Source organism: Acartia tonsa, chromosome 9 (assembly GCF_053477335.1).
Source record: "Acartia tonsa isolate MP-2025a chromosome 9, ASM5347733v1, whole genome shotgun sequence".
Taxonomy (NCBI): Eukaryota; Metazoa; Arthropoda; class Copepoda; order Calanoida; family Acartiidae; genus Acartia; species Acartia tonsa.
Window position 1 is genome coordinate 26,911,658 of NC_137268.1, and position 26,262 is coordinate 26,937,919.

General features: G+C 37.4%; 1 protein-coding gene across 2 annotated transcripts; it reads left to right on the forward strand.

The window, feature by feature from the left end:
* Positions 1 to 698: 698 nt before the first annotated feature.
* Positions 699 to 25,817, forward strand: LOC145328651 (uncharacterized). 2 transcript variants are annotated; one of them, XM_080172422.1, is made up of 10 exons: positions 699 to 815; positions 5,538 to 5,681; positions 13,012 to 13,103; positions 13,905 to 13,970; positions 14,508 to 14,581; positions 14,938 to 14,993; positions 23,056 to 23,130; positions 24,284 to 24,365; positions 24,679 to 24,812; positions 25,145 to 25,817. In XM_080172422.1, the coding sequence occupies exons 2-10, from the start codon at positions 5,606 to 5,608 to the stop codon at positions 25,414 to 25,416; spliced, it is 927 nt and encodes a 308-aa protein (XP_080028548.1). In that variant the 5' UTR covers positions 699 to 815; positions 5,538 to 5,605; the 3' UTR covers positions 25,417 to 25,817. The 2 variants fall into 2 exon arrangements, with proteins under 2 accessions (XP_080028548.1, XP_080028550.1); XM_080172424.1 differs by having other exon boundaries at positions 14,511 to 14,581.
* Positions 25,818 to 26,262: the final 445 nt, after the last annotated feature.

The window sequence follows — 26,262 nt, forward strand, 5'->3', positions numbered from 1 at the left end:
TTTCATCTTTTTTTGGTTGCATTTTAGTACTGTAAAACCAACTTAATCATTTTTTTTTGTTTAAACTTAAATTACTTAAAAAATAAGAGGTCTACAAAAAAAAACGATTGCATATCTAAATTCTATGAAAAATTTTACATCTACTACATACTAAAACACCGACTAGCTATTTAAAATAAAAAATTTTAAAGTTAAGACACCTTCTTTATAATTTTACTAAAGGAATATTTTTGACATTTAAAGAAGAAAATTTTTGGAACAGAGCACTTTGTCTGTCAGTCAGTACGTAACGCTAAGGAAGAAATGTGATTTATCTACTGCTATTTGTGATAATTTGCTTAAACCATCCATTCACCTATGTAAAGCTTCATTTAAAAGGAGAACATAATCTATTAAGATGTTAGTGAGATCTTAAGATACTTTTGGAGGGAAAATTGTTGGGATGTTTTACTTGTGGCTTGGGGCGAAGTCATTAGTATCTAATATTACGGGAATGGGGACATTGTTTAAATGCTAGTATCCGAAGTTTTAAAAACACATTAGCTGACTTAAAACTTTGGATACTAAATCTTGATTGGTTAGTTCAAACTATTATTGTCCAAACTTTTTCACTATTAATTTAAATCTACAGAAGAGAATATATTGTTCATCATCCATTGTCTTATCCCTTAAGATCCCTGAATAATATTGCATTGCTAATTCTATTCCAGAATAGTGCAGAAATGTGACCCAGATAATTTGCTCAACATCTCCTCTGTGCAAAAATATTGCAAATATTTATACATAACAAGAAATTGAGAAAAATTTAAAATCAGGTAATCGATATATTATTACTTGGATATTGCGCAAGCTTTTTAGGCACTTTGATAAAGTGATACTCAGCTGGCTAAAATAACAATACCCCCCATCCACCCCTATACCCCATACCCTCTTTTCATACCGACAAATAAATGATTAGCAACTGAAATTGACGACAAATTTTCCCCTGTCAATATATCCATGTATTTTTTATCCATTAATCAGATTGACCCTCAATTTAGCAATATCCTCTTATGTAACAAGGATGACAACATCCATAAAAGCGAAGCTCTAAAATCAGACAGTAGGACAAATGAACATTAACAATTTTAGAGTGTCAGAACTCTATAAGTTGCATCATTGTATATTTGTTGCAAAATTGCTTAAATTTAATACAGTATAAAAACTTTATCGTAGTAAAATTAGTTATCATAAACATTAAAAATCAGCATGTTTTAAAAGAACGTACGGACTTTCTGGTATCGATTATTGAGTTGCTTTGCTTTCTATATCGTACCTAACTGTTATAGTAATCATCCTGTAAAGTTTAAGATAATCATAACATTTCTAAATTAACAATAAAAATAGCTATATTTTAATTTTCATCCTTTTCTATCTTTTATTTTTATTTTCGCTTCTTTTCAAGCTTTTTTTTTAGTAACAAAAAAGGCAAAATGCTAACAACAAGGATGACAACAGCCATAAAAGCAAAGCTGCACAAATTAAATAAACGAATATATTAACAAATATTACACTTTAAGACTTGATAATATAGTTGCTTTCCTTAAAATTCTGAGCCTAATCGTCCTAGAAATAACTTGTTGAAAATGGACTTTTTTAGCAATGATTATACATCTTTTTAAATTATAAATAACTGTTATAGGAATCAATATGCAAAGTTTGAAATTTTCCGGAAAATTCTAACATGCATAAATTAACGAAAAGAGCTATCCGTTACGGACGGACAGATGAACGGCCCGACCCTAATTATAAAGATGCTTCGCTTTTAAATATTACAAAAAAAATATAAAACTCAGCACATTAGTTGACGCAAAGTGAACTTGAATTTTAACGACGTAGAACTTTTCTTGCATGTAAAAAACGCTTTTTAAAGCGAAGCTTTTTTACATCCAACCGTCCGTCCGTAACAGATAGATCTTACTGACAATTTAGGTATGTTAGAATGGTACTATCTATTTCTAGCTTGACATGTCTTAAGTGTAAAGATAACAAACGATAAATTAATATTCCTATCTAATAAACAAAATTACCCCATTCAGTAGATAAAAATTATTCGCCAAAAAGTTTGAACAATATAAATAAGAACCAACAGATCAAATTCAATAAAAGTATATAAAGTTTTTAAGCCAACAAAGAAAATGATGTGGATATAATACCTTCGGTACCAGCTTAATTTACAGTCCAATGTCCGATCCCTTTATGATTAGATGAGCAGTAAGCATACAATTTACTAGTCATTAAAAAATATACTTTATCATTACGATAATCTTTGGATATAATTTATTTTTAGAAAAGCTTTGCTCCACAAAAAATTAAAAAAATACTTTTCTTTATGAATGGAGGGAGGGAGAGAACATTGGAATATAAATTACACTGAAACCTAAAGTTTGAAAACCACGTATAAACTTTGGGTACCCTGAATTTTTCTCGGTTTACTAGCATTGTCCAAACTTTTCAACCAATAATTTTAATCTGCAGAAGGGGTAATTTTGCTTATTATTATTGGGGATGTTTATCAATTTATTGTCTATTGTCTTATCCTTTAAGATCCCTGGCGTATCTATCAAAATTAGAAATATAGTCTATACAAAAATTATTTATTTCAATCAAAAAAGGAATGTCAAATAAATGAAAATGTTGAAAAACATAATATTTTAAAATATCTGTCTAGCAAGCATAATTTCATTATTTTAACAAGAACAGTTTTTCCCTAAAAGTTGGCCATCCTATTATATAAAGTAGAAAGCATTTATCTGTAGCGAAGGATCTCGCTAACCGCTGAACCGATATGGTTCTGCTTTGCAGTGAAGTTTCTTATAGGTCAAGTGAACTTTTATAAATATTTTTGTGATGGTATCTCAACCCCTTTGTCGGTCCAAGAAAAAAAATATCCTAAAATTACTTAAATTGAAAATACAGAGGACGGGTCGATTCCCTCCCTTCCTTAAGTGCCACTAGAGTCTCCTAGGGGCGTACACCAAACTTTTTTCTTAATGGGGGGATAAATATGAAACCTTGTTAGCTAAAGTACTTTTATTTTGTGGTGAATTGACTTACTGACATGCAGACGGACATTACACATTTATAGGGCACATACGCTACAAATACAAATTTCTTTCTGAATATCGTATTCTAAACAGTTTTCCGCGTATTATGAAATATTATGGCATCAATTTCTGCATCATTGGCCTTGAGGGGCAAATGCCTGGGCCAACAAAACAGTAATAATTCATTCATTATATTTTACGTGATAAAGATACATGATATTTTAGTATGGCTAAGAACTGGTTCTAATCCAGCGAACATTTATCAGATTTAAAGTCTCACTGAAATGTCTATTTCACAAAAATAAATTCTAGAAAATTAAATGTTTTTTTCTATTCCTTTTCAAAATTAGCTGCGCTAATTATGATAAATAGGTTAAAATTTCCAACAAAAGCTTTTTCTTATTATTTCGCGTGAGCGAATATCTTTGCAAAAAATGGCAATGGACGCTTTTTGCAAAAATGATTTTAAAGGTGCTTTCTTTTCCTGTGTTTTGCTCGGCTATCATAGAGTTAAAGGGATATTGAACCCAGAGAAAAAAATGTCCAGTATGGCTTTAAGATTGATTGATATTCGTTGGATTAAAACTTAACCGGTTCTCAGCCATACTAAAAAAAATATGTATAGTATGTATTATAGACAATTTTCTGTGAATGCTAAAATAAAATTCATAATCTTATAAATTTTCATTTTATTATCCACGGAAAGTTGTCATTAATACGATGCGATAAATAACTATTCCCGATTTTTCCCCTCTAGTCTTAAAAATAGTTTATTTCTCTTAAAGGGGTTGTAATTTAACTAAATTGCACAAAAATGATACTTATATTTCCTAAAACTAGAGCGTATGAAATTTATACACAGCATTTTTTTACTATTAACACAAGCCACGCAGTTTAAATCTATCTAAATAATGTAAGCATTTACCTTACTGCAAAATAGCCAAAAACATTCCTACAAATAAAAACTAAATCTTTAAGATGTTCTATCCTTCAAATCTATATCTGTGCTATATGAACGCCTTATGATATTAACAAACTAACTTTACTTAAATCTACGATATTAGGTCTTTCTTACCTACTAAAGCAGCTGCACCTCTAGCCTTTAGAGGGGCAAGAACGAATAAGCTTTTTATAGAGAGGGGGGGGGGGTAAATGAGGTGTTTGGGGAGTGGATCTTAATTATTGTTTGGAGGGGTGGGGATGGTTATAAACAACCCTTTTACCCCTCACCCCCCTTTGACGTCCCTGTTTAGAGGTATATTAATTTATCATCCATTGTCTTATCTCTTAAAATCTCTGCTTAATTACTAATTCACTATACATAAAACTTTAGGTATCTATTGTTTGTTAAACATTTTAGTAAATTTCTGCTGAGAAAATTTGGGAAATGTTTTTGAGCTTTCTCATATTAGAATGTAGTTAGCTTACAAATATCCTACAATCAACTTCTTTTAAATTGTTATAAGTCAAAAATCCTTATACTAAAGTAACAGGATGTTTGTCTGTGTGTCTGTCTGTGTGTCTGTCTGTGTGTCTGTCTGTGTGTCTGTGTGTACCGAAGGATCTCGCTAACCGCTGAACCGATTGGGTTCTCCTTAACAGGGTAGATTCTCATATGTCCCGGGAAGGTTTATAACTATTTTGGGGGAGGGTACCACCACCCTCCCTAGAGAAATTAAATTTTTTAAAAATTTACCAATTTTAGAAAGAGAGTTCAACGAAAAATAAACATCAAACGTAAATTTTTTTTTAACTTTTTCTTTAAAAATCTAAAATAAGAAATTGAATTATCAAATTCGACTCTCTCCTCCTCAAGTGCCCCTAGAGGCCTCTAGGGGCGTAGCCGCTAGTTAAAAATAAAGTAAATATCTAATACAAAACAAAATAATTAGGTATTGGTAATTCTTTAGTAAAAAAATTACATTTTGAGAATATGAATTTTAAAAATGGCTTTGTTCTTTTATAAAAAAACAACGATTATATTGAATATAATAGATTTTTTTGTTAATTGATATTTATATAGTTGAGAATTAAGGGGGGGGGGGGTACTTTCTCTATTGGTGATTACTCTTGGTAGGTTGTGGTACCCTTCTACATAAAATAAATCATCCCTATACCTTTAAGAAAACCTAAAGTAAAACCATATTGGTCCAACCGATTCTTCTCATTAGACAAACAGGCATCCTGTTACTTTTATATGAAGATAGAATGTAAAATGCACTTAAAGTCAGCCTTTTTTATGAGAAATTTTTTAATGAGTTTAAAAAGACTTGAGCCTTGAAATAAAAAAGCTAAAAAACATTTCTGGATATATGTGAAGCTTCCCTAAATTGGAGAAGTTAATATAGGTTCAAGGGTTATTTATATCTTAAGCTTTAGACAAATAACATTACTACTTTTACATAATAGGATAGACCTTATTTAAAAAGCTTTTATTGTATTTTTTTCCAGAACCACATAAAGCTAGCAGTTGGCTAGTAAGCTGTTAGCTGTTGGCAGGTTAGCTGTTAGCTGTTGCGATGGCCAACGGAATGACGATTAGCGCGGCTGAGGCCACCTGGGGAATGATCATACTCTTTATAGTGCTTACCATAGGTAACATTTTTAAGGGTATAAGGAAGGGGGGCAAGGGTCAACAGTGCTCTCCTGACATTTTATGGAAAACAACATTTTACAATTAAAATTTCATCAATTTATTTTCTTTTTATTTATTTATCAACCCTTCTATCCTTGTATATTTATAAATCAATCAACCCCCAGCTATCTATCTACCTAATTATCCATTTCTCTAAAAGAACCCAATCAATCAATATGTCTATTCATCTATCTTATATTTTAGTTGTAATTTTCTTCGGCTGTATACCTGTGGTATCCGCCGAGGATAAATTGCAGACACCGGAGTTCAATTAGATTACGGCAGTGTGACAGACGTGGACACCTTACTATAGAGAAGCTACGCTTCTCTAGCATTCACTAGATAATAATCAACATCTATTTCAGTTGTCACTTTATTGAAGGTTTAAAGGATACTAAAGCTATATACAACAAACAATAACTACATGGATAGGAATAAATAATCATAACATAAAAGCATTATAATACATATACAATAGTCAGTTTGGGCAATAATGATCCCCCATCCCTGGAAAGGGTGGGGGGAATTAAGAATACAGTTAACCATAATAAAACATGACAGATTCAATCATTAATTCTAGGCATAGGGAGGGGGTCGTCAGACCCCTTCCCCAGGACTCGGGGGAGGGCCATTGACCCTCCACCGAACCCCGGTCAGGGGTGCCATATGCATGGCTCACGGTTGCCGAATACCACAACTCTCCCCTCGGAAGGCTGGGAGAGGATTCCCTACCAGACTTCCAACAGTGGTTGAGGCCTTCGGTCCGCTTACTTAGGGCTAATATATGTATATACAGGCGATAATGATTCAATGGAATCCTAGTGGTGAGTGTTTCTCAGGGTTGGTGGGCTCCCAACGTGGGGTAGAATGCAGAGGCTGGCTTTGGTTGGACACGTTGGTCAACGCCGGCAGGTGTCAGGTTGGCAGGTGGCACAGTTGCTGCTGGGACAGTCAGCAGTGGGGCATAATGGTTGTTGTTGGCCGCGGCTGGGGCACTGGCGGCCAAGTTGACCGTCTGGGCAGCGGCCTGCCCTCCCGTGGGGCCGCGGGGTCGGCCAGAGGGCGGTTCTGGCCTACCTGGGCGGTCATGCCCGCTATCGGTTGATTGCATGGACACCATTTCCTCGGCTGCTTCCCGGCCGATGGGTATGGCATCCCAGTCTACTGAAAAGTCCCGGGACTTGGCATGGGTGAGCCTGGCTCTAGCCAGGGCCTTCCTATACAAAGTTGGATGGTACAGGAACACTTGTGACACCGCATTCAAGGCCGCTCGGACGCCTCCCTGTGCTGCGGCCAGGGAAATGATGGTTAGGTCCCCCAGCAGTTTGAGGATCAACAACAGCAGACACAATATGGCTGCGCCATCTCCCCACTCGTGAATAGCTTGTCTGAACCCAGCCCAGACATCCAGGGCGGCCTCTCCTTCCTCCGCCAGTCGGTCGATGTTGTAGGACACTATCCCATGGTCACCTGTGGCCGAACAACTGCCTTGCTGAACGCATGACCCATAGGACAGGCCGGTCAGCATGGCGCTCTTATATGCTGGGAACGCCAGCAGTTGCTGCCAGTCGTTCAACTCGGCCTGCGAATACAAACCCCCTGAACTGAAGTCATCCAAGGGTTCTGTCAACAGCTGCCTAGGCGTATCCAGCGGGGGTGGCCTCTTCTTAGGAGCGGGGGTTAACTCTATCCAGCCTTCCTCCGCGTGCACAGTCAGGGGGTAGGTGGAGGAGCAGGGAATCTTGGTGGCGTGGCCGCTGTACACTCGTGTCACGGCGTCCACAAACCCTGTGGGCTCTACTGGCACTTTGTCCCAACACTCCTTGTGTTCACGGACAACATATTTATTGCGTTGGCAGGTCAGCTGGAGCAGGACATCTCCCCTCAGCACCGAGAACGTGCTCCCCTGGACGCGCACCGGGTGGGCCGGGTCTAGTTGCTGGAGCTTCCAGCAGTTGGCCGCCACTTCTTCTGCTGCTGTGCTTTTCATGCGGGTCTCCAGAGTAAATCCAATATAACCTGCATGTATCTGGGCCTGCAGGGGAACATCCACATCCCTGGCCGATACTCTGGGTAGCGCTGCCGCGGCTGGGTCAGCTGCCACGAACAATGCTGGGTGGTTGGTGGCATGGGCCTCGAAGTCGCAGTTCACTATTGAGGTGGGGTTGGTCATGTTGATGAAAAACTGGGCCTGATGGTCAACCAGGAACGCATCCATCACTAGGCTGGGCTGGAGGCTGCGAATCAGCCTCAAGGGGCAATCTCTCCCCAGGTGATCCCACACGTAGGTGGCTTCCCCAGTGATGCAGGACAGCTCTGAATGAGGGCACTCCAAGGTCAGGTGGTCAGATTGGGACTCCACCCGTCCCTCCTCTACTACGTAGGTCTCTTCCTTAACCAGCAGCCGTTGCTCCTGGAGCACTAATTCATTGCGGTACAGCTGCCCCTCGAAGTGGACGTCCTCCCCCTCACAACCCACCCCCTCGGGGCTGTTGACGAGGGCGCCCACCATGTCGAGGGTGAAGAACAGGGGATGGTTCAGTTGGAACGTCAGTGGCTGGGTCTTGCCTGGCAGCGTGTAGACACGGTTCCTGGCCAGGTCTCGGCACGTTTCTGGATCTATCTTGGTTGGCCTCATGAGGGTGGGGACCGAGGTCACCTTGAGGTGACCCCATACCCCACACCTGAATGTCCACTGGGACACAGTGAGCTGGCAACTGTATCCTGTTGTTTCTCTCACCTTGACTTGCTGCAGGACGTGTACTTCATGGCCCAGGGGCACCTCCTGGTGTAAGGGTTCCGTGTTACACATCTTCTCCTTATTGTAGGCTGTGACGTGGGTGGGGTTGGCGCAGTCCCATCCCACCAGGACGTAGCTGGTTGTAGGCCACACGGCTGCCAGCAGGATGCCCCACAGGACCATCCACCAGTGAGAGAAGCTTCCAGGCAGCCATCTACCTCGCACACGCGGCTGGGGATCTTCGGCTCGGGTCACGGCTGCTTCTTGGGGCTGGACACGGCTGGGCTGCTCCTGGCTAGATACAAGTTTCCATTGAGCGTTATCTTTGTGTGGCCGGGGCACCCCGATACCCTCCCCAATGACAGACTGGCAGGCGACTGGCACTTGCCTGGGTGTCGGCTCCCCTAGCCCCAAGTGGTCCCTTCCCTGGTCCAAGGCATGCCCAGTGGCATGGGGCTGAAGTGCGTGTTGCACAGGCTCGCCCTTACTCACGTCCCTCCCCTGCCCTAGGAACTCAGGTGCATGTGGCACAGGCAAGTCCTTATTCTCCCAAATTTCAATCTCCCCAGCCTCTGGTGCAGGGGGCACAGGCAAGGCTGGGGTTTTACAATGGCTTGGATACAACACATTTATCAAATTTAACTTATCCTGGCTCGACTGGGGTTGCTGGGTAGTTGGATTCCTTCGGCTGGCAGGGGGCTCTGGATGGCACGTAGTTGGGCTCTCCCTGCAGGCTGGTGGCGCTGGCTGGCTGGGGGTGACGGGTGTCACCCCTTCCTCTGGGACTGCTGGCTCGTTCCAGGATCCAGGTCTCTCGGTGGCGGCGACGGTTGTCGCCCCAGGCACCAGGTTGGAGGCTGGCTCGTTCCAGGATCCAGGTATCTCGGTGGCGGCGACGGGTGTCGCCCCAGGCACCAGGTGGGAGGCACTGGATAGCACCCCCCAGTCATCACAGGTGGTGGCGCCGGGTGGCGCCCCATACATCGATGTTGATGCGCTGGCTAGCGCCTCCTGCCTCTCTCGTTCAGCGGCCGCCAGGGCCTCCCCGTACATCGTCTCAGTGACGCTGGGTAGCGCCCCTCCACTCTTGCTGGGTAGGCTCGGCCGAGCAGGCTCCATCATGTTGAGGCTAAAAGGCTGGGGCCTCAGGACTTCTGGCTCGGCGATGTTGTAGGGTTGCACCAGCTCCGGCCCCAGGTGGTTGAGACTGAAGCCCAGGCCAACCCGGTTGGGTTCAGCCGCGCCGCCCAGTACGTTGATCCTAGCTGGAACGGTCCCAAACTGCGGCATCCCGTCGGCTCGGTCCGCGGCTCTGGGGGCGGCTGCTTGCTGCGGTGGTGCTGGGGGCGCGCTCCCTTCCATGTGGGCCATTCTGCTGGGCTTCCCTGGAGGGGCACCCTTGTCGGCGGTGCGCCTGCGGCTGGCTACCTGGGCCCAGTCAGCCCTGCACTCGGCCGCCGTGTGACCGTCGTAGTGGCAACGCTCGCACTTGGCAGAACGGTCACGGCGTGGCTGGGTGCGTCTCTCCTCTAGGCTAACTTCCATCGGCGTCGGGCAGTCTCGAGCTCTGTGGCCTCTCCCCTGGCAGCGGAAGCAGTGACCTGGAACCTTGTCATCTGGAGCGACCCTCCCCATCTGGTGGAGACCCGGAGCCAAGGCGCCAATCTCCATTGGCTCCGACTCGTCATATTGGGGCAACTGGATGCAGGCAGATCCAGTCAGCCCGTCGGTCGAGTCCACTAAGCACACACCTTCCTTCAGTTGCTTGGTAATCATGGTGACGGTAAACATGGCCTTACGAGTGTACTCAGGTACACTCGTAATTTCATGTCCCATCATGATGCGTTTTACATTGGCGTTACGAATTCCACGATTTAATTCGTCCACCAACAACTCGAGATCCTCATGGCCGTAGGCGTCCCTATACAAGGCACACTTAGTTGATATGTACGCTTGTATAGGTTCTGTCGAGTGTTGCTTGTAATCCCTAAACGCTTGTTTAAGCGTTTGGGATTCAAAAGCAGGACGAAATAGCATTTCACACTCGGCCTTGACCTGTTCGTAGGTCAAGGCTTGGCCTGCCTCGCCAAACAGATGGGACGCCATTTCCGCCGCTTGCCCTACCAGTGACAGTAAAAGGGCGTTGCGGCGGTTGAGGGAGTCACGGGGTGGCACGCGGTAAGCCGCCCATGACATCTCGAGTCTGCGGATGTGTGAACTCCAGGATTGCTTGGGCGGTCCTCTAAACTCTGGCAGGTTACTCAGCATCAGCTTGCGGTACTCGGCTGGGGCCGGCTGAGGGTCATCCTGGAGCCATCCTGGGGCTTGGTCACCTCCTGGCGCTTGCGGCTGTTCCATCGGGGCAACGGTTCAACGGCGGGACGCAAAGTTATAAAGTAATTAGAATAAATGGTTTGTCACTAGAGGCTTTCTAGCCTAACAGCCAACACTGTTTTTATCACTAGGTTGGTAGTTAAGTTACAAAAATATAGCTTAGCTGTGTTTATCACTAGTTGGATTCTGAGGTGGTAGAGTAGGCTGGTAGGGGTAGATAGATGTTGAGGGTCTGAACTGCTGTCAAGAACTGATTTGGTTTTCCTCTATCACACTATAGCTAGGGGGAGGGAGCTTAGAATTCTTTATTTTTTCTAAAAATATCCCTGTTATATGCTATGGAGTAGCTCCGCTCCGGTGTGTGTGTGTGTGTGTGAATCTCCCGTCCTTGCAACGCGCTTACGCACCGTCAAATCCGCGCACACGGGTAAAACGCGCACTTATCCCTCAACTCGCTCTCTCATTGGTCCGCTTGTCCATTGAATTTTATGATATTTCCGCACTCCGTTGCGCTGTCCGTAAATGGCGCTCTGTGTTCCCGGTCACTAGCTCCACACCGTCGACGGACTTAGGTTAGTGTGGGTAGGAGGGGGGAAGCGCGTGAGGGGACGGGGGTAAATCCGTCCGTTCCCCCTGTGAGGAAGGGGGGGGGAGTGCTGTGGGTTTGAAATAACTGTGTGATGAGGTAATGGTGCCTTTTCTCCTTAATCCTAGGCTTATCTATTATATCACCTTGATTGTATTTCCTTCAGTGGAGAGTGGGCTCCTCCCTTTCCTCTGGAATAAGGGGTGTATTGTTGTTGTGCTGTAGGGTTGAGGGGATTAGATTGTGTATCAGGGGCTTTATGATATTACATTTAGCTTCTATTTGTGTCCTTATCACAATTACATAACAGATTTGTTTACCAACCCTGTTCTATTTTTAGTTGTTATCACAATACACAATAAATCCAAGCCTGTTCGATTTTTAGTTTTATCACAACACAACAATTTGTTTGCCAATCTTTGCTCATAAATCTATTGTTTAGCCATCACACCAGGGTGGTAATCCCTGCAAATGTGATATAATATTTGTCTTTCTAGATGGGCGGCTGCGTTGTAGCCTCTCAGGATACTTGGAGCTGACGTAGTTTTCTCTGTTTTGGTGCACTACACTCGTATGTTGGCTCGCAGCTCGCAGCTATGTGGCGTGTTTCAGCCTATCGGCGGCAGGGAATGTCCCGTCCTGCTAGCGCCGCTGATCCAAATCCGGCTGATGGCAGCAGGGAATGTCCCGTCCTGCTAGCGCCACTGGTTCGGATCCTGCTATCTCTTGCAGTAAAGTTGGCCTATTTTCAGCCGTTTACACTTATTTGGCTTGTTTCAGCCGGTCCGCAGGCCTGTTTCAGCCCTTTGAGCGCTCAATTCTCCGTTAGATGTCGGCGCTTCTCGCGGTTCTTCGTCAGGTTTCGCTGTCTCGCTTCCACAACTGCCGGGTGCAGAGTTAGACTTTGCTGTCCAGGGTGGGTAATTCAGGTTGCTTGTGTCAGTTTTGCCAGTTTCACTGCTGGGAGTACCTTAGCCTCAGATGCGCGTCTGCTCTACACTTGTGGTTTGCCGTAATCTCACACAGCTGTCACCAAAAGTTGTGGTATCCGCCGAGGATAAATGGCAGACACCGGAGTTCAATTAGATTACGGCAGTGTGACAGACGTGGACACCTTACTATAGAGAAGCTACGCTTCTCTAGCATTCACTAGATAATAATCAACATCTATTTCAGTTGTCACTTTATTGAAGGTTTAAAGGATACTAAAGCTATATACAACAAACAATAACTACATGGATAGGAATAAATAATCATAACATAAAAGCATTATAATACATATACAATAGTCAGTTTGGGCAATAATGATCCCCCATCCCTGGAAAGGGTGGGGGGAATTAAGAATACAGTTAACCATAATAAAACATGACAGATTCAATCATTAATTCTAGGCATAGGGAGGGGGTCGTCAGACCCCTTCCCCAGGACTCGGGGGAGGGCCACTGACCCTCCACCGAACCCCGGTCAGGGGTGCCATATGCATGGCTCACGGTTGCCGAATACCACATACCTATCTATCTATCTAACAGTCTTTCTGTCTGTGTATCTACACCTATCTTTCTTTTTATCTATCTATCTAGCAATCTGTCTATCTATCCAATCTAACTATCAAACTATCCAATTATTTCAGTTGTATTTTTCTTCTGTTGTGTACCTACGTATAAAGCTATCCAGGCCCGCTACAGCCATTGGGAAGACCCAGAAAACGACCCTAGATGGAATGTAAGTATATGCTTGTACTTAAGATCTGGAAAACGGCTAGTCACCTTAAGAATTGGTAAATACAATGGTAATACATTAAAAGTTAAATCTGACATCTGTTTCAAATGGCAGCTGAGAAAATATACTGATATTAAGGATTATTGAACGAAAAGTTATTTATAGCATCGTATTATAGCTAGCTTTCAGCGGATATTAGAATGAAAATCATAAAATTAAAACCAGTTTTGTTAGCTCCAAGGGGAAGAACTCTCTGGCTAACAAAACTAGTATTAATCTTATGAATTTTTATTTAATATTTGTGGAAAATTGTCTGTAATACGATGCTATACGTGATTTATTGGTTATAATACACCGGATATTAATCGGGTTTGAAGACATATTACAAAATTGCTTTAATTATCTGCGATTTTTTTTAATAATGGAAGGAACCAATATCTTTTTATGCATATTTTAAGTCAGTTTGATATAAACAAAACATTTGATATCTATGTTTTTTTTCTGGCATTGCAATGTACCCTAATGTATTCAATGATTTACCACTTTTTTATTAGCGTAGCTGCTCTAAAGGTATGTATGTCTGCGAGAACATTCAGTACAGATAGACAGTCACAGATCCTGTTACTTTTATACAAAAATTATGTTATTCATTATAAGAGAATTCTTATATAAATCTACGCATCTTTGACCGTATTCTGTCTTTATTTTGTTTACCAACTTCCTGCATTTTTTATAACAACAGATGAAGCTTCAATGATAACTTTCAATGCTGCGCTCCTAGTGAACATTATTGTTTTTGTTTAGGTTGATCAGTTTCAGTTTTCTCCGACTTCGCCAAGGATACAAACTAAGAATGGTCGAGGGTATAATAGGAAAGTTTCACAATTTTAAATTATCTATATATTTCTGCGGATATAAACCAACAAGGATAAAAACATCCATAAAAGTAGAGCTCTAAAATGTAGTGTTAGAACATAAGGAGCAGTATAAAGATTTACAAGTCTAGTCAAAATTGTGTTTATATGTTGTTGCAAAATCGTATAAATAAAGGAGAAGGTTTATAGATATATACTTATATTTTATGGCCTTGACTAAAGATATGTTTCGCTTATAATATTGTACCTTATTGTCCATGTAATCATTATTCCAAAAATCAGACAAAAATAATAGTTTTATTATATAAAAATATTATATCGTTAAGTTTAAAAATAGATATGTTTCAAAGAAATTTAGGGTTTTTCTGGTACACATTATAGAGTTGCTACGTTTTTAAATTGTACAAAACCCTTACAGGAACCATCGTGCAAAATTTGGTACTTGGATGATTCTAAAATGCCTAAATTAACAGAGCTATCAGTTAAAGACCGACAATTTTGCTACTTGTGGACTTTATTTTGAAACTTTTGAAGCAGATTAAGTGTTTGTAGTCAACAGACTGTCAGTAGAGGTAGCAGCTTCAGAAATACTTGTCATTTACCTAGGTAAGACAGCAAGAAGATAGCCAGAAGATAGACAGTAAGTATATGGTTAGCACCAGAAATAATTTTCACTTACTAAATTAAGATAGCAAGATACTAAAATATGCATTATGATTTCCAGGAACCCAGTAAAAGTGTCGGACTGATTATGACGTAAAAAAAATAATTAGCCAATGAGAGGCCACTATAAATTTTACCATTGGTCAATAATGGCCTCTCATTAGCTATTTTTTTCACGTCATAATCAGTCCGACACTATTACTGAGTTCGATTTCCAGTATTATTTTTGAATACAGTAATACATACATTATCGTTTTCAATACGATAAAATAAAGTACTAATTAAAATTTAAAATTTAGAATGGAGGATCAATTTGAAGTGAAGCTCCCCCCAGCATATGCAGATATCTGTTCAGGTATAGTAGAGCATTAGTTGGTTACTGTTAAGTAGCAGGATGTCTGTCTGTCTATACGTCCCTCCTGATGAAGTTAAAGATCTCAATAACCGTTTGACAATTGGATTATATTTTTCATGGATTGTATATTATGGTAATACCTTATTTTAAACTATTTTCTTTGTCCCCCCCCCCCCCTACAAAAAAAATGTAATTTGGTTGTAGGGGTGGGAGGGGTTGACTTCGTTACTCTCCTTCAAATACAGAATCATTATTAATGTAAATTTTAATTAAAAGAATTAAATATGTATATTGAAAGAAAGCAATGTTTCTTTATAGATTATAATTCAATTTTAAAACAATACAATTTCATTTTCGTAAAAAGCTTGTATTTTTCAAATATAAGAAGTCAAGAATTTGCAAAGATATAGGTTACATGTACTTGCCTAATTTTCATTGATCAAGAAATACTCTTTCCAAAGATTGTGTTATTGGTCAGAAATTTTGTACACAGTAGATGTACTAGCCTGTACAGGGATTTTAGGGGATGGACAATGGACGATAAATTATTTACTTTTGAGTGCAGTAAACAAAATTACCCTGTCTAAAGCTATTGCCAGAAAAGTTAGTTCATAGTAGGTTTATAAGTCCTAATCAAAACTAATTACAGTATCAAAAATGTTTAAGCCTACAAATGAGACAATACCAGCTTAAAGTAAATTATACTGTTTTCATTTATTTTTCAAAATGTGCATGGACAATATTTTTGGTGCATTCCCTTAAAGTGTCTATCGAGCACTGAACCACTCCTTCTTACTTTTGAAATAAATTGAAATTAAGGGGTATATTTGTTCCTTTGTCTAACCTCTATGGGGCCTATACTGCCGTTGCCTAAACCCTCAATGATAGCTAGTACCATAGACGTCCAAAGGGGGGGGGGTAATGGGGCGATTACCCCCCCCCCCCCAAACGATTTTGAAATTTTTTTCATTTTACCCCCCCCCCCCTTAAAATCCCCCCCCCCAAATAAAAAAGCTTGGACGTCTATGGCTAGTACCCTATATATTAAAATCTAACCTACCCAAACTAATAAATAAACAAATGAAAAACTACCCCTTCCATACTTATCTCTAATATATTTCTTAAAAAGGAAGAGGGTGTCCGTGCTTGCAGCGGCACTTTGGGGGAAATTCAGGGAGGAAGGGAGGGGACAATGGGCAGTTAATTCAATTTTATAGTTGTGACACTTTAAGGTTGAAAAACCAGATAATTCCAGATAAAGTGAGATTTTCTGATAGTGCAACTTTTATTGGAAATTTATTTATTTTTTAATTAATTTTAATTCAAAATGCACCATCCCCCAAACGCTACTTTACTAAAAGCCCATGATTATCAAGATCAAGAACTTGGTAGCAATTCATTTACCAAAAAATATCAGTTTTAGTCTCTAAGAGTAGAAAAATTGCATAAAACCGTTTTTAGATGTTCTGATAAAAAAAACCAAAAGCATTCCAGAATCCAAGGGGGGGGGGGGGTAAAAAAATTGCGGCGCGCTTCACGCGCCATTTTATCCCCCCCCCCCTTAAAAAATTTTTACCCCCTCTAGATAAAAAAGCTTGGACGCCCCTGCCAGGACCTTTATAAATCTTCCCTAAAATGTATAACTTAACTGGATCACCAAATTCTTTAGCTACATACAAAAAAAAACTTTTTATAGGACTTGCGGCTTCGCCCCTAGCCTCTCGGGGCTTTGTCCCAAGAGGTTTAATAAAACCAATTTTTCTTATTTTAGATTTGAAAGAAAAATTCAAAAAAAAAAGTTTTTTTTTGGGGGGGGGGTATTTTTCATTTTTGGGGGGGTTGTGGGTGTCCCACCCCCCAAGAAAATAGCTATAAACCTTCCCGGGGGACCTATGAGAAGCTACTCTGTAAAGGAGAACCCGATGGGTTCAGCGGTTAGCGTGATCCTTTGCTACAAACAAACAGACAGACAAACAAACAGACATCATTCTACTTCTTATTATAGATATTGGCGCAGCTACTATTTAAGTAAGAGCATGTTAAAAATTGACGTACGGACTTTCTGGTAATAATTTAGTTTCTCGTATTCATTCGAATCCGGTGGACACGAACCGGTTCTCATCAATACGAAAAAACTATGTCTAGCCCGTGCCTTCGGCACCTCATGGCTAAAAAACTGGTTTTAATCTAATAATTGTACATTCTATATCCGCGGAAAGAGGTTTATAATACGATGAAAGAAATAACTATTCTATGGTTTCTAAATCATCATGAATAATGAACAAAAATTATATAAAACAATTGTATTAAAAATTATTAAAATTACATCAAAATAATAAATAAATTCTACATACATAATACATCATATCACAATAGAACTGGTAAGGAAATACAAAACAATTTAAGTTAAAATAATTAAATAAAAAAATATATCACTTAATACCTACAAAAATATTATGTCAATGGTAAGTAAATAAGCTCAATAAATATTTAAATTCAATAGGTATTTAATTTGTTAGTTGTCCTATGGTAAAAATATTCATTTGTTCTACTTTTTAAGGTCTCAAATATTTGCTAGTTTAAAGTATTTGTATGACCTACCTATATAGTTACACACAATAGGTATAAACAAAATAACTTAATTAAAAATGTTTAGCTTGTGGCTTCCAAAACTAAGTGTTCGATTTCTCATTTGTTTTGTATTCAGATTTATGATTCTAATTCTAAATAACATTAATGGTCTAGTCACACAAAATTACTTTTTTTGTTGAAATCTTAATAAAACATATTTTGGAAAGTATCAGATAAAACAAATGGAAAAAAGTAAAATAAACTTCTAAATGACCCCCTTTTAAATAAAATTTAAAGAAAATAAAATTATGTAAATGTCAAACTACAGACCACCCCTTCGCGCTGCAGATACCCTCCGTGATCTATCTTAAATTCTTTCTAGCACCATATCAATAACTTCTTCTTTCAGGAAAGCTAATTTTCCCTTTGTTAGTCGTCTGAAATAAATATTTTTTTTTAGCATTTAGCTTATCTTAAAGACAAAACAAGGATGACAACATCCATAAAAGCGAAGCACTGAAACGGTAGGACAAACGGACATTAACACTTATATAGTGTCAGAACTGAATAATCAGAATATAAATGTATAAGAATCGGAGCAAAATTGTAAGTAAATTTGTTGAAAAACTGCTTGATACAGGATAATGTTTATGGACATACTTACATTTTTAAGACTTGATTATAGAGTTGCTTTGCTTATAACATTATACTTTGTTGTCCCAGGAATCAACATACCAAAAATCAGATCAATCGAATGATTAGATCACACAAAAATTTGTTGTTAAAAAAGAAAAAAAGTAAAAAAATCAACATGTTTAAAATGAACATACGGACATTTTGGTAATGATTATAGAGTTCCTACGCTTTCTTAATCGTACCTTACTACTAAAGAAATCACCATGCAAAGTTTGAAATCGATAGGACAATTCTAAAATGCCTAAATTAACGAAAAAAGCTATCCGTTTGTGACGGTCGGACGTACGGACGGACCGACCCTAATTATAGAAAAGCTTCGCTTTTAAAAATTAATTCGGCAATACTGGATTTATGTCAATAAATACCAATGTGATTATTACCTAATGGTACCTAAGTAAACAAGGATGACAACATCCATAAAAGCGAAGCACTGAAACAGTAGGACAAACGGACATTAACACTTATATAGTGTCAGAACTGAATAATCAGAATATAAATGTATAAGAGTCGAAGCAAAGTTGTAAGTAAATTTGTTGAAAAACTGCTTTATACAAAATTATGTTTATGGACATGCTTACATTTTTAGGACTTGATTATAGAGTTGCTTCGCTAATAACATTATACTTTGTTGTCCCAGGAATCAATATACCAAAAATCAGATCAATCGGATGATTAGAACACATAAAAATTTGTTGTTAAAAAAAGTAAAAAAATCAACATGTTTAAAATGGACGTACGGACATTTTGGTAATGATTATAGAGTTGCTATGCTTTCTAAATCGTACCTAATTACTAAAGGAATCACCATGCAAAATTTGAAATCAATAGGACAATTCTAACATGCCTAAATTAACGAAAAAAGCTATCCGTTACGGACGGACGTACAGACGGACGGACGTACGGACGGACGGACGGACCGACCCTAATGATAGAAAAGCTTCGCTTTTAAAAACCATAACTGGAAACTACTTTTCTCAAAATTAGGTAGGAAATAAGAATGAAATTATAACCAAAAAGCAATTTTCTAACTGTTAATAATTAGTGGCAAAGGTACAGGTATGATTTGAAATGTAAATCTGTTTGTCTTTATGCTTCGCTACTTAAAGATGTTTTCATCTTTGTTTAGATAAAAATGTATACATACCTTATTCATTTTGTTCTTCTCCTGGAAACCAAGGCAGTATCACATTTTCTGCTTTTTTGCATTTTATACAAGATTTCATCTGAAAAATATTAAAGATTCTTATAGAGTTGCTTATAAGTCATACCTAACTGTTATAGAAATCATCATGCCATGTTTGAAGTCGATAGGACAATTCTAAACTGTTTAAATTAACAAAAAGAGCTAACCGCAATGGACGGACGTACAGACAGACCGACCCTTATTATAGAAAAGCTTTGCTTTAAAAAATTTGTATAATATCATCACTAGACTAAATTTTATCTTGGGATGTAATTGTAAAGCTCTCTAGAATGGAGAACTATATTAACATACAAAAAACGTATTACAATATATATAAGGATACAAATATTACATTATATAATCTTGTCAATAAAACATTTTAAAAAAAGGAAACCAAAAATCGCCACGTGTCACTAAATGTGTGTATATGAAGACGTTTGTTTGTGTGTGTGTTTCTCTCTAAAATTTTTATACACTGAACTATAATCAACAGCAGAAAATATATTCTATTAGCGTAACTACTTTATAACGCATTTATTTTAATTTTGATTAATGAAAATTATCTAACAGCAATTTAATTATTAATTTAAAAAATAAATAAAATATTTTCTGTAATTATAACTGCAAACAAGTATTCCAGAACTAATTTTTTTGTTTATGATAAGTCATTATGATTTTAAAATTATTAAACTAAAAGATTTCTGTCTGCTTGTTTATTGTTTATCTTTTTATTATTGCGCTAGTTTTTATAAGAATGCCCCGTCATGTTGCATGATTTCTCGTGACGTCATTCATATTTTAGTCCCCAAAGTCAGTCAGAAACTGCTATATTCATGCACCTTCCCTTTAAGCCAGTCCCCAAAGTCTGAGACTCCTAAAATATGAATATTCGATCCATTGTCCCCTCCCTTCCTCCCTGGGGAAATTGCCGTATTTTTTCTGTTAGTAACATAAAACAGAGATTTATTTTTAAATTTCTAGTAACTATGCGGATTTTTTTTGTAAATTTTTAAATACATAATGGAAAAGAATAAGATATTTGTCTATCACTAAATATCTAACCTCTTGACCGATTCTATTTTACATATAATCTGTTCTGAAAGGGTTTATTAAGAGCAAATTAGGGTCTGTACGGCTGTCTTCTATGAAATAGCGTTGACTGTCAGTCCGCCCGTCAGTTACAACAGAAATATTTTTTTTCTGACTTCTATTCAAGATAGCTTGGTGAATTTTCATAATTATTATATTAAATACTAGTGGCTACGCCCCTAGAGGCCTCTAGGGGCACTTAAGAAGGAGAGAGTCGAATTCAATAACCCAATCTTTATTTTAGATTTAAAAAAAAAAAATTTTAAATTTTTTAAAAAATTGGGGGGGGGCGAAAAAAATTTTTTTTTTTTGGGGGGGGGGGGGTTCCCCCACTCCTTTTTTAATTTTAAAATTTTTTTTTTTAATTTGGGGGGGGGAATTTTTCATTTTTTGGGGGGGTTGGGGGTGTCCCACCCCCCAAGAAAATAGTTATAAACCTTCCCGGGACCTATGAGAAGCTACCCTGTTAAGGAGAACCTGATCGGTTCAGCGGTTAGCGAGATCCTTCGGTACAGACACACAGACACACAGATACACAGATACACAGATACACAGACACACAGACACACAGACACACAGACACATAGACATCCTGTTACTTTAGTATAAGGATAAAATACATGTGAAAGGTTTCGTGATTTTTTTCCCTAAAAAGATAATTAGATAGAAATGTATTTAAACATAAGCATACAAAAAAAAATTACGCAGATTTACATAACTTTATGCATACTTTTTGTGCTTCGCTACTTATTAGGTGTTGTCATCCTTGTTTTTCTTCTTCTTATATTTGTAAGACTGCGTCATAGAAGTCATAATTAGTGCGTCATAGGCATCCAACTTCTAGCCCAGAAAATAGACTTAGTTTCTTACTAGCGCAGCTACTCTACAACTATAATTTATCCGTTCGTCCGTCCGCATGTCTGTGCATCAAAACCTATAGTTATTTAGTTTACAAATTTGTATTTTTTTCATACAGTTATTCAATTTTTTATTTCAACAACTTACTTTTCAATTTTAAGTTACATTTAACTGTTCTTTTTTTCATCAAAGCTTTTGTTAACCCTTAACCCTCCCGGACTTTTATCAGTTTCTGAGACAGAGGGCTAGAAATTTTTGAGAAAAAAATAAAAATTACCGATTACGTTCAAAATTATATTATGCCGCCTTCGCCCCTTTACACATGTAACGCATTACAGACTGACAGACAGAGAGTCTGTGGGATTCTATGCTTTATAGAACACACTTTGTGTGTTAAAAAAGATATCTCAATAATAAAGCTTTTTTAATTAAAATCTTTTCAATTAAAACAATGTCTTGAAAAGAGAAAAAATATATGCATGCATTTTTTCTATTTTTTATTAGTTAAATGTATTTTCAGGGATAATTCTACATATTTTAACTTGCACGAAGCTCCTCTTTTTTTACTTTTCAGTAATTTTTTTGGTACAAACAGACAGACATCTAACTACTTTTTTTAAAAAAGGATTAACCCCTGAAAATATAAATTTCTTGCAGCATAAGTTGCAAAATAAGTTATCAACAATTTTTTTGAAAAGATTGAGAAATTTGCATTTTTCAGTGTCAGGGAAATATATTCACACAAAAAAAGACAAAGTATATTTAGCCTAGGAATCTTAAGGGACAAGACAATGGATGATAAATTGCTGTACACCTACCAATTATGATCAAAAAGATTATAAATAAAGTGAAACTTTTAAGAACTTGAAGGAAATAGGAAACCAGGATTATCAAGTGACTAAAATCCTCAAAATGCTTTGCTAAATATTTCAAATTAAAAAAGATTGATTTTTGTTTTGACACTGTTAGTTTGTATAACCCAATCAAGATTAATTTAAGGTCCAATTTTTTTTTTACAAGGGAATTAAATGTTATAAAACTTTGGGTACCGGTATAAATTACAGTCCAATATCTCTTCCCTCCTTCGAATTGTTACAACTGTTCAACCAGTATACCAAAAATGCACTCAAATATTAAAGTACAATGTATAAAATATTCAATGTACAAAATAGGACCATTAAATTCCTCCACCCATATTTTTTATAAATACTGTTCCATATCTTCGAAACTGCTGTCATCTATAAATTTCTTAACTTTACTACTTTCTTCGTTTCTTTATTTTCTTAATCTAAATACATTTTAGATTTCAATTCAATTAAAAATTAAATTTTAGTTTATTTCATTAAAATGAATAGGATTAACTATTTACATGCATATATTCGGATTCTATAAAGATTTTTTTGTATTAAGCAAAGATCTCGGAAAATACTGGTCACAATTAATAGTATTCTATTAGTATTAGTATTCTGTAGGGAAGCATTAAAAAATGCCTCTGAGAGGGATTTAGGCTATTTTCCTTAACTCTCCTGCCGTCCCATAGAGGCTTGGCGAAAAGCTATTAATAAAATGAAAAACCAATTGTTCAATGGCTGGATTGTTCCTACACTGTGTTGTTGTTGGTTCGATTTCTTATCATAAATCTATATCTGCTTTATTTATCTTAAGGATCTGGTGAAATTTCAAGTCTTGGAACACCCCCAGCCTATACAAGTGAACCAGAGGAACTAACCGACAAATCAGGTACAAATTTTAGGATCTAGTGCAGTTCACGTTAAAATGTTCCAGGTATCGATTATCTCCAAAATTTATGAACTTTTAATGCTAATAGCGGGCAAAATACTTAAAGGTATTTTATATCTGTACAAAATTTTAATAAATAAAGGATGGTCTCTTATAATCGCGAATAGCCATTACTCAATAATGCAAAGATTCTCGCGGCGCACATAAATGCGCGAAATATATGCATAATTTTTTCTTCGATCAAGCTTTCACTGTGCATTATTGGATCATTGCTATTTTATATAGGGTTTCTTGGGCTGTATATTGCGATGTGCAGGTGAAACATATACGTTCAGCCGTTTTGCAGCTAGCAGCCTTGAAATTTTATTTTTAAATTTCGCAAAAAAAAAACAACCATTCACGTTCTACAATTGGTTGGCTACAAGTTATTTTTGGAGTAAGGAAGGGGGGACAGTGAATCAGGAATAGTTTGTACCAAGTTACATATATCCAAACTTTTCCAGTAATGATTCTAATTTACAAATTTATATGGGGGGGAGATTGATTTTTTGCCAATTGTCCCATCCCTTTACTTTGGTTGATAGGTTTTATTAATTGAAATTGATAAATCTATAATGCTTTTGAGAGTCTTATACTGTGAAATTTAAAATACAGAAGAATTATTGATAAAAAATTGTAAATCCTAATTTGACCTAGAACCCCCTTTTTAACACCTGGTATTTAGAGATGAGAAAAAAGATAATGGATGATAAATTGATGAACATACCCAATGATGATAAACTAAATAAAAACTATTTGTGGAGAAGTTTGAACCAACTAATCAAAATATAATAAAAGCCCAAAAGTTTTTAAACTAACCAAAGTTATGAGTACTATAGTAAATTATATTTGAATATCCCCTTCCTCCCTGATTAAATTTTTAATCAATTAAATTAATAAAATCGATCAAATTTTCATGTACTCTAACAAAGTGATATTCACAGTTGGTTAAAATACCTCCCATCTACCTCTTTTACTTCCCCTCCCCTCCTACTGGATAAACGAACTGAACAATAAATGAGTTTCATATTAAAACCTTAAATTAACGACAAATTTTACCTGTCAATATATCCACGTATTCTATATTTATTGTTATTAATGATCTTTTTTTTAGATTCTGACAATACAAATACTCCTATTGTAAAAGTTGCAGCTAAACCCAAAGAAGCCACAACTGAGCCAAAACCAGTTCCCAGGTATAAACTCAGGAAGGGAGGGGAAATAGGACTGTAAATGTTATGGGTCCTCAAAGTTTCATAATCACTTTATCTCAATTATTGACTTCAAACCTTTTGGGGACTTTTATAAATCTTGATTGTTGTCCATAATTTAAAGGTGTATGCAAAATTACCCACATCCCATTTGTTTGAAACTCCCTCACCCTCCCCCCTCCCCCCGAATAAAAACTTTTGACGTCCTTAAGGGGGGGGGAGGGGATTTAGTGCTTGATACACTTCCAGGAAAATCACTTTATAGATTAATATTATAAAACAAATTGTATTATTCCAGGCCAGTTTCAAAGCTAAAGCAAGCCGCGGCTGCTGGAGCTGCTGCCAAGGCAGCTCTCAAAGAGGCAGCAGCTGTAACAGCTACCATAACAGCAAACACCTCCCCAACACCATCTAATAAAACCACAGTCAGAACAGGAAAATTATTGTTATGTCTCATAAAATAGGTGGTGACACAAAAGTTTTCAAAAATCTTTATTTGCAGCTAAAATGAACCAATAAAGTGTGGCTTTGTAAAAAAAATACCTGCATTTTATTTTATTTCCCTTCCTGGACCTTAATTAAACTACCCTTAAGATCTTATGAAATAGTTGGATAGCAAATTTTTGTTAGTGTAGATAAAGTATATCTAGTTATGTTAGGTCTTTTAAACCACCGAACAGCTCAATTAGTACATTTTTTATTGTATATTACAAAAGGATCTTTACCTATAACTTATGTCTAAACATAACATAATTTTGAATGATCAGGCAAACCACTGAACAGAACAAGCACAGCAGCTAACAATATCACCCCAACACATGCAAAGAGTACACCCTCCCAGCCAACAAGAGTTGCAAAGAGTCCCCTAACAGCTGTTACAAAGAGTACAGTGCAGCCATCAGCTGTAAATAATGCAAAAAGTGCAGACACATCCGCTACATGCACTACAGAGACAGAGAAACCGGCACAAACTGCTCCTGTAAGAAAAACATACAAGAAGATCAAGAAACCCAAGCCAGAAGAAGCCTCTTCATAAACAATATTTTTATGTTTTTTTTAAATATAGAATTTTTTTTTATTTAGAAGTAGAAAATTTAAACCATTTTAAACAAATTTATGCAAAAGAATCATAGTGCTTTACAAGTCTTTTCTGTATATGAAAAAATATGAATGAAAAATGGAAAGAAAAAAATGAAAGTAGTTGAGTTTTTAAGCTAGATAGCCATTTAGTTCCAAAAAATTTCTTTTGTATCCAGACAAAATGATTTCATATATTACAGATACACTTGTAGAATAATAATTACTTGCAAATAATAAAAGCTCTGCTGCGATTGAATGTAATCACCCCTGTTAATAAATCTTTTTGAAAAAAAATATTCAAGAAAAAATAAAATGAAATGTCTAAAATTATTGTGATTTGCTCCTAATTGATATATATAAATAAAACCATCATACAATTATGTTATTACTAAAAATGATTCAGTATTTAGCTTTAGTAAAACTTTAAAAGATTGCATAACAATCAAAAAAATGAATTTGGATTATAAAGTAGCTGTGCTACTCTTTAAGAAGTGTTTTTTTTATTCTTATAAATTAGCAAATAAATTGATTTGTTTAAAACCTTCAGAAACTTTTAAGAGCAATTTAAATTTTTATAATGTGAGAGATTTATTGAACTATATTTGATAATATTTAATTATCGCATCGTATTATAAACAGGTTTCCGCGGTATAAAAATGAACAATATAAGATTTAAACTTTTTTAGCATCGAAATGCCGACGGCAGTGGCTAAAAAACTAGTCTTAATCTTATAATGATACATTTTTATATTCATAGAAAGCTGGATATAATACGATGCTATACATAATTTTTCAGTATGGC